At 54.8% G+C, this 12,107-nt stretch overlaps 1 protein-coding gene across 1 annotated transcript in view; it reads left to right on the top strand.

Annotated features, from left to right (window-relative positions):
* The window catches only part of VILL (villin like), a 57,514-nt gene extending 56,214 nt beyond the window's left edge, over positions 1 to 1,300 (top strand). The window contains exon 20 of the mRNA XM_006120573.4: positions 33 to 1,300. Within this exon, the coding sequence (XP_006120635.3) occupies positions 33 to 146 (114 nt within the window). The 3' untranslated portion in view covers positions 147 to 1,300. The remainder of the gene's footprint in view (positions 1 to 32) is intronic.
* The last annotated feature ends 10,807 nt before the right edge of the window (positions 1,301 to 12,107 follow it).

The raw sequence follows: 12,107 nt of genomic DNA, 5'->3' as shown, positions 1-12,107 counted from the left end.
GACTGTTTCTCTGCTGCCGTTTTCCTCTGCAGTACTATCTCTCCGATGCCGACTTCCAGGATATCTTTGGGAAATCCAAGGATGAGTTCTACCAGATGCCCCGATGGAAGCAGCAGAACGAGAAGAAACAGCATGGACTGTTTTAAAACAGAGACTGTCCTGCCCCCTGCTGGTTGTGGAACCACATCCCGATCTCAGTAGCCACAGGAGGGGAATGCAGATACTTGTCAAAGAAACCAGTGCAAAAACCAAAACCCACCCGCCCAAACCAAGCCAAGTGCAGCTACAGCCTCTAGGGTCAGACAGGGTTCATGGAACTGCTCTTCCTTCCTTCCCCCCCTGCAATTAGTGGGATGTAGGGAGCCATCACCCGAAGATTTGACTCAAGGCTTTGATATTTTCTTCTCAGTTTTGTACCATTTTTGCCAGGCGCTGCAAGGAGGTGTCAGGGTAGCATTAGTGCATCGCACACCGTGTGGTAGTGGCCAAATTTTCCACATCAATGGAAGACAAATACTGCATGGGAGGCCGCTCAGTGGCCATGGGGGTGAGATGAGGCAGGACAAATACAAAGACGTGGTGGGAACTGGTGCGGCCGAAGTCTAGTAAATCCTTGCAGACGGAGAACTTCAAGCTCCGATAATTGGCTCTCCCCCAGTGAGGAATAAGGATGTTAAATGGTCATAACCTGAGATGGTAAAAATCCATCAGAACTTGGCTCCAAAATAACATTTGTAATTTATTAAATGAATTATTTGAAAGGAAAGCAGAGACATAGGGCTGGGGGGGGGGCGGGGGGACACGGGCTCTCAATCTCCAGAGCTGAAGTGGGCTGTGATGTTTACAGTCAAAGCTGTGTGCTGAGTCCCTGTTCTGTACAGAGCCCCAGTGAGGAGATGCATGGACAGAAGGGTCTGCCCATGTGCCTCTGATTGCAGGCTCGTTAGGGTAGCTATTAGCTTTGCACTGGTGTGACCAAGAGCAGAAAGTGGGCCTTAGATGCTTTGATCTCCACCTGGCTTCTCTGTCATGCTGCCACCACATGCTGCACTGGATACGAAGAGCACACTCCATATCACGTTTTGAATTTTGATTTATGGGCACATGGTGATTTTGATTTCATGGATCCAGCTGTAAAAAAAAAAAAAAAAAAATCAGTGCAAAAATTACTACAATTTCAGCTTTGTTCCAGTCAAACCCAAGCAGTGATTTCACATAAACAACCAACAGGTATGCGTAAAGGATGCTCTTAATAAAAATGCAAACGACGGGCTCCTTTCAGTAGCGTAAACTCCACCGATCTGAGAGAGTTTCTGTTGTAAGACTGGTTGGAATATCAGCCCTGGCACTGGAAAACTTCTATCTGTCCCCGGAGCAGGTATAGCAGAGGCTATAAAAGTACAAGCTCCCTCCAATGCTCTGTCAATATACTTTAAGGCTGATATAAAGGGCCATCTCTAGAAGCAAGAGGAGGTATTTCCTTTCATTTCATGCCCATTCAGTAATGCCTGATGTGCGACAGGCAGTGTTCCCAGAAAACATTTTGTTATGTGTCGCGAGGCAGGTGCGGATGTGCACCACCAGTAGTAACATGCTGCCGGCTGAGAGAGTCCTGCGAATCAGCTGGGCAGCATTTGAATCAGCTGGGCGGCATTCAAATGAATCTCTTCTGGGTGGCTGCACGAGGGCTCAGTTTCCAGGGGACACTGGTACCAGGGTTCCTGGAATGCAAGTGAACTGTGGGAACATTTCGCGTTCTGTCCCCCACCACTAGCCTGGGCGCCTACCTCTCACACTGAGATGCCATAACAAGCCACCAACCTCTGGCAGACGTCCACAGGCAAGGATACACCCTACTGAGTTACATGAATGCGTCTCCCTGTCACTCATGAACTAAGGATAGGCAGGCTTCTGCCAATTTTCCCAGCCTTGCATCCCAGAGCTGTACGTCCTTGCCCAGTCGGTCCCCCTCCCTCAATGTGGAGAAGGGTCCACCCTAGCCTTTGGAAACTGAGCTAAGCACTTCAACAAAAAACACACTGTTTTAGAGAAAATATAAAATACATTTAGTCACTATAGGGAGAGAGATTTTTTAAGGGATTGTAAGTAGGCAGCATAGCTATCTAGGTTTGGTTACCTAAAGAAACAAAAGGAAATTTGCTGTCTGAGTTTCATAAGCTAAACAGGAGTTGAATCAAGACCGTGCCTCCCCCGACAGATGGTGCACACCGGTCATAGAACTTCACTGCACAGGCTGGAACTCTCCTCTAGGCCAGGAACACCCTTCCCAGGTCAAAGTCTTTATGCTCAGGTGTGTTTCCAAGTGTGATCCCATTGGCAGGAAGCCATAGTCCAGAGACTGGAGCAGTAGAGACGGCGGAACAGAAAAGAGGTAAAATAGCGCTGTTCCCAGGGCCTTTTGAAACTTCTGCCCTGTGGAGGGAATCCTGCTCTTCTGACTATGGAAAAGTACAGTAACAAGATGGTGTCCAGTCACGTCAGCAAATCACCTGTCCATGCGTAATTCAGGTTGTTACAGGTAGAGCTATTGTCCACATGCTAGTCAATGTTCACAGGAAAGTCCATTCAGTGTAGATGGGTGTCTCCCATAGTCCGGTGTCAGGTGAGTGTTTCTTGATGAGCTGTTCAACTTGAATAGTACCTTGTATGTGAGCTGGCTAAATACAAGGGTGAGTGTTACCCCAGGATCAAACATTCAAAATCAGATATAAAGTCATTATCCATAACTTCAAATACAAACATTCAGGCATACAAATAGTATAATCATAACCAGCAAATCATAACCTCTTCATAGACACCTTCCATACCACATTTGGTACAAGATTCATTGCAAATATATCACACTGTTTGCAACAGTGTCTGGTCATATTTTAATCAGCTACCATCACAGTGTGAATCGCCCCTGTACAGGTAGGCATGTCTAAACTCACATCCAGGTTCATGGCTTGTCATCCAAATCAGCAGCACCAAGAGCTGAGCTCTAAAGGCCAGCTTTGCAAAGATATTTAGGCATCTAAAAATACAAATAGGTATCTAGCAGGTCTTATGAACATAACCTGAGTTTGGGACCCAACTTCCATTGACTTTCAGTCTGGTCCTAAAGGCCCGGGAGTGGGGAGTGGAACTTGATCAATGGGCCAAGCAGATTAAGAGTAGGTGGAAGAGCATAGAAAACTCCCTAGAAAAATCTATTGAAGGAGCAAGGGGAGAGCCAATTTAAGCAAGCAGCAAATAAGGTGCAACATCAGCTGGGCAATGACAAAATGGCAATAAGGATGTGGGGGCAGTTACTAATGCATGAAAAAGGAAGCAGGTGCCACAAAGGCACAAGTCACCCACCTGTATAATCCCATTGCTATTGCATGGGCATCGCTGGTTTGAACACCACATGTGACCATCTATCAGCTTTACCTGGCATTTCTCAGGTCCTTCAGGGTAGGGGGCTGGCAGGGTGAGGGGTGCAGGAGTCAGGGCAGGAGCTTGGAGATGTGGGGAGGCGCAGGGCATGAGGTTGTGGGGGAGGGGTGCAGGAATCTGGGTTGCGGGTTGAGGATGGTGGAGGGGTGCAGGAGCCAGGGTTGGGGGATGAGGAGGGGCTCAGGGTAGAGGGTGAGGAGCACAGGGGAGGGGGTGCCCTGGGGCATGGGAGGCCACACACCCCACCTGCCAGCTTCTCCCTGCGGTCGGGGGGAGCTCTGCATCCTGCCCACCGGCTTCTCCCCAGGCCTGAGGGACACACCCTGATAGGGGTTTGCCCTGGGGGTGGGCAGTGCACCCTGGACACTGGCTTCACCCCAAGGTTGGTGCAGGAGGCTGCCATCTTCATCCTGGGGCCAGGTTGGGGCCAGGGGTAACAATGGGATGTGCCTGGAATGCGATTTGTTTTATATGGAACTGAAAGGGAGGGGTGTGAGAGAAGGGACGGTTACACTCACCCTTGACCACAGGGGGGCAACAAGCACTAGGGACAAGAATGACCAACAGGGAGCAGCAAGTGAGCAGCTGCTAGCTGGCAGCACCCACCAGCCAGGCCTGCCCCAGGGAGCAGCTGCTGGTCACTGTGTGACCCCCCCCCCCCCGCCCTAGCCCAAACCCAGGGCATGCTGCCAGTGAGGCCCCCCCCTTCTCCATTACTATGCCGGGCAAAGGGCAAACATGGCAGTAGGGAGCTGTATGTCCTTGCCCAGTCGGTCCCCCTCATGCCCCAGCTCACAGGACTGTATTGGTCCCTCTCAAGGAACAGGAGACAGGAGCTAGCCTCCATCCCGCTCCCGCCCCTGGAGCCCAGCCCAGGGCCCTGGCAGTGGCTGTAGCTCTAGTCACAGAGTCAGCGGGGAATAACTCCAAGCAACACGCTGACTCCCAGCGTCCATCGGCTCCCTCCCCTGCCAGCCGTCACCTTCCTTGAGCAGCTGCTACCTGCTGCAGTCGCCCCAGATCCGGTGCCGATCTGAGTGCAGATGCCGGTTAACCCCCTCCTGGCCAAGACACCCTGTTACAATCCCTCCCTGAACTGGGTGGGTCGCATGGGAGGCTGAGCTCTCCCACACCCCTGGGCAAAGGGCCACCTGCCTCCCCCAGGATCCTGCAGCTGTCAGAGGGAGGGGGCTATCGGCTCAGGCCACGGCCGGCCCTGCTCTCAGGCCTGGGGCAGCTGCTGGTGGCAGAATCTCTCCTGCAGCCAGGACTCCTGCTGCACCATCTCCCCAAGCCAGGCTCTCGCTCACTGGGGTCTCTGGCTCGGCGTCAGGGAGAAGATGCATCCCCTGAGCACTCGGGGCAGGACATGGCTCTGGTTCCTTCGGTGCGGTGGGAGGCTGCTCCTCGTGGCAGGGATCTGGAAATCAGGACCGTCTGGGGTTAGCTCTGTTGGCCTCCTCGCGCCTTGCTGGGGGGTGTCCCTGGCTGACTCTAGCAGGCTGCTGCTTCTGGCTTCTGCCTGCTCCCTGCTCTTTAGCTGACTGCTCCCTGGCCTCTGACCCTGCCAGTCCCTGTTACTGGCCAGTCAGCCTTTGGGTTCTGAGCTAGTGTGTGGGAACAGACCCCCCATAGCAGCCCCCTTTGCAGCTCCTCCCCAGCTGCAGCAGGTTCTGCAGGGCCAGGATCCCAGCCTCCCAGGCCTGCTTCCTACCCCTCTTGTCCCAGGGGGAGGTTCTCCAGCTCAGCCCAAGCCCCCTGAAAGGTGCAGCCCCTGCGGAGCCTCGGGCACCTGGCGACAGGCTCTGATGAGCGGAGCTGGCACATCCCCGTGGCCGTGACGTCCTCCTGTCCCAGAGAACAAGGGCCTCTCAGAGCCTGGGGTGCCGCTGGGAATCGGAGGGATCAATGGGAGCTGGCAGCCTGGGCTGGACCCATCGTCCTCCCTAATTTCCAGGGCCAGACCCCTCCCAGCTATTGGAGCAGAAGCTGCTGCCTCCTTCCCTTCCATCTCTCTACCAGAGCTGTGCCTGTGCAGCTTCTCTCTGCCCCACGGCTCTGTCTGGGGCTGGCAGCTCTGTGCCCCAGTGGGCGGCATCCCTGGCCCTGCACGATACCCGGGCTCCTTGGTGCCTGGGGAGGGGACCGGTCCTACATGGAGCAGGGGGAGGAGAGCGACACTCATCCTCCAGCGGGCCAGTCTCAGAGGCTTTGGCGAGTTTCCACGGGGCTCCCATTGCCCGGTGGGGGACAGTCTCAGGTGGGGGGTGGGTCAGTTCTGCACCAGTCAGCGTCACTGCTCTAGTGGGGCTCATTGCTCCCTGGCCAGCCGGCCGGTGTCCGTGGCTGGTCCCTGATGGACAGGCCCAGCTGAGCCACCGCGCTCCCTAGTGTGGGGAACGGTGCTGAGCTGGAATGGCAGGGGAGGAGAGAGGGCTCCATCCGCAAACTGCTGCCAGCTCCCAACCTCCCCCAGGCCAGGAGCCTCCCTGCCCAAGTCCCTCTGCTGGAGACACTGGGAAGAGGAGCTAGAGCCAGACCCTCGGCTCCTTCTGCCCCCCCCCCCCCCCCCAGGGGTCCTGGGGCAAAGGGATGTGGCCAGGGTCCTCCCTGGGCAGCTCCTAGGACGGAGACAGGCCCCTTGCCCCACGCTGGCTCAGAAGCCCTGGGTCAGACGCAGGGAGTGACTGTGAGGAGAATTCTCCCCTGCCCCAATCTCCGTTCGGGTAGGAGAGAAGAGCTGGCTCCCTTCGGCCCTGAAGGGTCTCTGGGGAGGAGCCTGGGACTCTTCTGTGAGCACCAGCCCCTGGGTCCCATGCGGGGAACGGGGGAGGTTGAGCGAGGGGGGATCTGAGGCGCCCTCTGCCAGCCAAGAGCCCTGGCTTGAAGTCCCATTTCCTTCCCCTGTACCTGAAGGAGGAAGGGCCCTGTCTGCCCTGACCACGGAGGGCCACTGGGGAGCAGGCTGGGACAACGGACTGGAAAATGGGTTTCCAGTCTCACCTTTCCCGTTCCCCCCAGCGCCAAGGTAAAACTGCCCCTCCTGGCCATGCTCACCTCCAAGCTGTACTGGAACCTGTCTGGGGCTCCCCCCGCAGGGTGTGCCTGAGGTCAGAGAAGGCCCGGCAAAGCCTGCAAAGGAAGGGCAGCCATGGGTCACAGCAGGGAAATTGGGAAAACGTCTCCTCCCTGCCAATAGCCCCCTGCTTGGGCAATCAGCACTGAAACTCGGAGAGGCGGGAGGCTGAGTTGTCTCACGAGATGCCCCAAAGGCGGGCCCAGGTCACCGCCGGAGGGGTCAGTCTCAGAGCAATTCCAGCCCCACCTCTTTGGGAGGCCTCCCAGAAAGCCATAAAGGGCAGGGGAGTGTCTCTTAGGTTGCTCCTGCCTTGAAACTGATGTCAGGGTCTCTCAGAGAACTCAGCCCCTCCCCAGCACCTTTCCCCAACAGGCCTGTGAGATGTCACTGCCACCCCCACCCTTCCCTGCATGGCTGGTGTCCTGCCCCCAGCCTGCCTCTTGGGACACACTGATTGATCCGAATACAGTCATAGACTCCTAGAACTGGAAGGGACCTCTAGAGGTCGGCGAATCCACTCCCCTGTGGATCAAGCACCATCTTGATTGGCCCTGATAGGTGTCTATCCAACCTGCTCTTAAATATCTCCAGAGATGGAGATTCCACAACCTCCCTAGGCAATTTATTCCAGAGTTTAACCACCCTGACAGTTAGGAAGTTTTTCCTAATGTCCAACCTAAACCTCCCTTGCTGCAGTTTAAGCCCATTGCTTCTTGTCCTATCGTCAGGGTCAAGAACAACAATTTTTCTCCCTCCTCCTTGTAACAACCACGTAGGAACTTGAAAGCTGCTCTCATATCCTCTCTCAGTCTTCTCTTTTCTAAACTAAACAAGCCCAGTTCTTTCACTCTTCTGGTCTTCTAAATCTTTAATCATTTTTGTTGCTCCATTTGACTTTGTTGTTTCCCTTGACTAGAACAAGTTGCAAGGTGCTAGATGTTCAAATCCATCAGTTGCTTAATCAAGTCTAATGATCAACTTTACACTGGTGTATTCACTAAGTTACTGAAATGCTTCCAGAGTTTCAACCCTCCTGGAGCAACTCCAAGCGGCTCAAACAGATCTTTCTAATCAACTTTTCCTTTGGCATTAAAGCAAGCCCATATGATACATCACTCTCGAGTACTGAACCAAAGTTCCCCCACCCACCAGGCAGATGATGAATGGCACTGCCACATTTCAACCGTAGTTCGTCAACAATGTAAGTAAAATCCCAGGGCCCTGCAGTGAGCTACAGACCCACAACTGCTCCTAGTCACCATTCAGCAAGTGTGTGAGAATCCCTGGTCTGTTAGAGAGACCGAACTGACCGGAGACAATAATGGCAGAGAAGCAGCATGATCAACCCAACCCATGATGGCTTGAGACTTAGTTGTCTGGTCTTAAAGAGAACAAAAGGACCAGAATCTCGCCTGTCAGTAACCAGCCCGTTCAGCCAATCAGCAGCGAGACTCTGGGAGGTGGCAGGTTCTGAGCATAAGTCCAGGTCCCCTCCTGCTCTGAGCACTCTTCCAGCCCCACCTGTGTGTGAGGGCCTCCTACAGCAACCCTTCCCTCCCCCCAACAAATACACCGTACTTGGTGGGGCCAGGGGGATGGAAAAGGGGCAAAGACGCATGAGAAGACGAGAAAGAGGGAAGGAAGGAGGAAAAGGGAAACCAGACGGAACAGGCTACAACTCTCTCTGAGGCTCTTCCCTTCTAACCAGGCCTGACACAATCAAGAGCAGGGAAGGAGAAAACTCCGGCGAGGTTCCTCCTCCTGCCCACGTCCATTGATCCCAATTCTCACTCAGTCCCTAAGGAGAAACCCTGCGAAGGAGCCTCGCTGCTGCAGAGCCACAGGAATGCTGAGCTTGCTCCCTATCTTGTGCCTCTATCCTGATTGGCTGATGTCAGGGTCGCTCTGTGAGGTCATCACTGTCCCCCAATAGGCTGAGGCCCTGTAACAGGCCCTTGTGATGTCACTGCCACACCCACCCCTCCTCTTTAAGGCTGGTGTCCTGACTCTGGCCAGCCCCTCTGGATGTTTGCGCAGCTTCCCCTGGATCACCCCACTGAAAGGCAGCTGAGTCTGGGGGCCAAGCTGGCTGGGCAGTAACACCCCAGGGGCTGCTCCTTCAGCCACACTCAGCTTTTCAGTCATTGGTAGTGTATAAGGCCTCTCCAGTTTTCCAACATCTGTTTAAATGTGGCCTCTGACACAGGCTGTAGTCTCCTGTCTCAAGTCTCAGGGATGCTGTGTCCCCTCCCGGTCCTGCCCACTCCTCTGCTCATGTGTCTAGGGGTAACTGTAGCCGTATTCCCCCAGCATCGCCCTGGGAGCAGCTTGCCCTGTGTGACTCCTAAAGCCTTCCCAGAGTCCCAGATCACGCCACATCACTGCCCTGGCCTCAGCCTGAGTCCCTCCCTGCTCGTGCTTTGCCACGCACACGTGTGACCAGCAGCGACTCCGTATTTCCTGCCAGTTCATTGACAAGTTATTGCTCAAGAGCCTCATTAGAACCCTAGTGTCAAGCACCTGCCCCTCTCTGAACCGTTCCCAGCCCCACTGGCTGCTGCTTGTGCTGTCCCCAAACCTCACAGCGTGTCCGTGGCCTTAGATAGCAGCAGGATGGGATTTTGTGTCTGATTTTTTTCTCCCTTTCCTGACAATCCCAAGCACAGCGATGGCCTTTGTGCTTGGTGCTGCACAGGAAGTAGAAGCTCTCAGAGAATCTCCCTAAGTTACAACCCACCATCTGTCTAGCTGGGTTCTCTGTGCCAAGGGGCAGCACTTCGCACGGCTCAAGGCTGAATTTCATCTGCTGTTTTGCTGCCCAGCTGCCCAGACATGGGAGATCCCCTTGTGGCTCTGCAGGCCTCTTTGGCCTGACCAGTCTGGCGCATCTTTGTATCCTTTGCAAACTGCACCACGTCCCTGGTCACCTCCTTTGCTAGATTGTTAGTGAACTGAGCTAGGCATGGTGGGTAACTCTGGCTTCCACCCCTGAAGTTAGTACAGTTGCCCTACCCCTGCTACCGCCCCGGGCCAGACCGCCTGGTAATTCCCTAGGTTCATGTTGCTCGGGGGAGGGGCTTTAGGGAAGGGGTGCAATGGGGATGGGAGAGAACAGAGCAATGGGTGGGAAGAGGTGGGGGGTAGGGCAGGGCGAGGGGGAGGGGTGGTGTGGGCTGCACCAGGGGAGGAGCAGGGGTACTGTGGAGTCTGGGGGGAGAAGGGGTGTCCCAGGCTCCTCTCCCCCGCTAGGGATGGCCCTGCCCAGTACAGATCCGTGGGGGGAATCCCCTGGCCACCCCTCTCCTTTGTGATCTGTGAGCCAGAGTCCACCTGCCGGGGTCAGAGCTAGGAGCTCTCTAAAGGGAACAGGGACAACTTGAGCAGCAGGGATATTGGAGGCAGGGGGACAGAGAACCTAGAGCCACCAGACTTGTGCTCAGTGAGTTTCTGTGTGTTTTGTACCCTCTCGCCTTCTCTGGAACCCCACAAACCCCACACAGAAGATTCCCCCAGAAGCCCTGAGCTCTGTAGCCTCTCAGCCTCACTCTTCTCCCAAACCTTGCCTACAGCATATACACTTCCCAAAACTCTGTAACTGTTTTACTCAGTTGTAGCAGTAATGCAAGGGGCCTGCAGCAATCTCATTTCTGTGCGAAGTTTGCTTTGGCAATCAAGTAGGTGATAAGGAAGGGTATGTCTACACTACAATGTTAGTTCGAACTAACGGATGTTAGTTCGAACTAACATTCATAGGCGCTACACTAGCGCTCCGCTAGTTCGAATTTGAATCGAACTAGCGGAGCGCTTAGTTCGAACTAGGTAAACCTCATTTTACGAGGATTAAGCCTAGTTCGAACTTACTAGTTCGAATTAAGGGGTGTGTAGCCCCTTAATTCAAACTAGTGGGAGGCTAGCCCTCCCCAGGTTTCCCTGGTGGCCACTCTGGCCAACACCAGGGAAACTCTATTGCCCCCCTCCCGGCCCCGGAGCCCTTAAAGGGGCACGGGCTGGCTACGGTGCCCATTGCCAGGTGCAAGCCTGCCAGCACCCAGCCAGCAGACCCTGCACCTGGCACGGCACAGAGCCACCCACCCGATGTCCCCCAGCCCACCCCCTCTTCCCGGGACCAGGCTGGCGGCTCCCGGGAGCTTGCCCTGGACCGCAAGAGGCGGGCACCTTCCTGGGCTAGTGCGGACATCGTGGACCTCGTCCACGATCTCCGCACTAGGCGCAGGAAAGTGGCTGTCTAGGGCAGGAGAGCTGCCAGCCTGGCCACCCAGGAGCAGGTGTGCATGAAAATCAAGGGGGTCCACTGAGACCCCCGACCCTGAGCCCTGAGCTTACAATGGCCGTCCTGGGTCAGACCAAAGGTCCATCTAGCCCAGTAGCCTGTCTGCTGACAGCGGCCAACCCTAGGGACCCTGGAGGGGATGGACCGCAGACAGTGACTCTTGGGCCATTTGTCTTGTGCCATCCCTCTCCAGCCTTCCACAAACTTTGGGCAGGGACACCACTCCTACCCCCTGGCTAAGACTACTCCATGGACCCAACCTCCATGGCTTGATCTCACTTCTCTTTAAACTCTGTTCTAGTTGTAGCCTTCACAGCCTCCTGCAGCAAGGAGTTCCACAGGTTAACTATTTGCTTTGTCAAGAACAACAACTTTCTCTTACTAGTTTCAAGCCTGCTACCCATTCCTTTCCTTTGGTGTCCTCTAGTCCTTCTTTATGGGAACTCAGGAAGAACTTTTATGAATGCACCCTCTCCACCCAACCCCTGCTTTTAGAGACCTCTATCCTGTCCCCCCTCCGTCTCCTCTTTTCTAAGCTGAACAGTCCCAGTCTCTGTAGCCTCTCTTCATCTGGGACCTGTTCCCAACCCCTGATCATGTTAGTTACCCTCCCCTCTCCCAGCCTTTCTCTTCCCCCTCCCACCTCCTTTTCCCAGTCTCCCCCAGTTTTGTTCAATAAAGACAGAGTCAATGTTGGAAGAAACGTTATCTTTATTTTGTACATCAATAAGAAGGGGGGCTAGGGAAGGGTAAGTGGAAGGAAGTGAGGGAGGAATGGGGTACGAGCCCCCGATGGGGAGGACTGGGCTGGCTCTGCGGGCTTCTGGGGGTGGAAGCTCTCCTGCAGCCCCCCGATTGCCCCCTCTCCCCAGATGGCAGCCTGCGGCAAGTGCAGCCGGGCTGATGGCCGAGTGGTGTGATGTGCCCAGTGTGGGTACTCCGGGCAATCCAAGCCAGGACTGGTTTTCAAGCGGGGCACCCCTTAGAACTGTCTGTCCGGGGTGGGGGTCGGGACCCTTAAAGCACAGCCCTCGGCTAGCCTGAGACAGCATCTCCACGCTCTAAGTCCTCCTCTGATGCCCTGCCGGCACTGCTTCCGGCCATCCTTAAGCCCTGTTCAGGGTCCACTCAATGTGGACTTGCTAGTTCGAATTAGCAAAACGCTAATTCGAACTAGTTTTTAGTTCTAGACGCGTTAGTTCGAATTAGCTTAGTTTGAATTAACTAATTCGAACTAAGTTAGTTCGAACTAGCACTGTAGTGTAGACATACCCCAAGATAGAATAGAGTAAGGCAAGA

This window comes from Pelodiscus sinensis, chromosome 2 (genome assembly GCF_052426305.1).
Source record: "Pelodiscus sinensis isolate ZL-2025 chromosome 2, ASM5242630v1, whole genome shotgun sequence".
Classification (NCBI taxonomy): domain Eukaryota; kingdom Metazoa; phylum Chordata; order Testudines; family Trionychidae; genus Pelodiscus; species Pelodiscus sinensis.
Note: the sequence above shows the minus strand (reverse complement) of the source record. Positions and strands in the feature narration are given on the sequence as shown.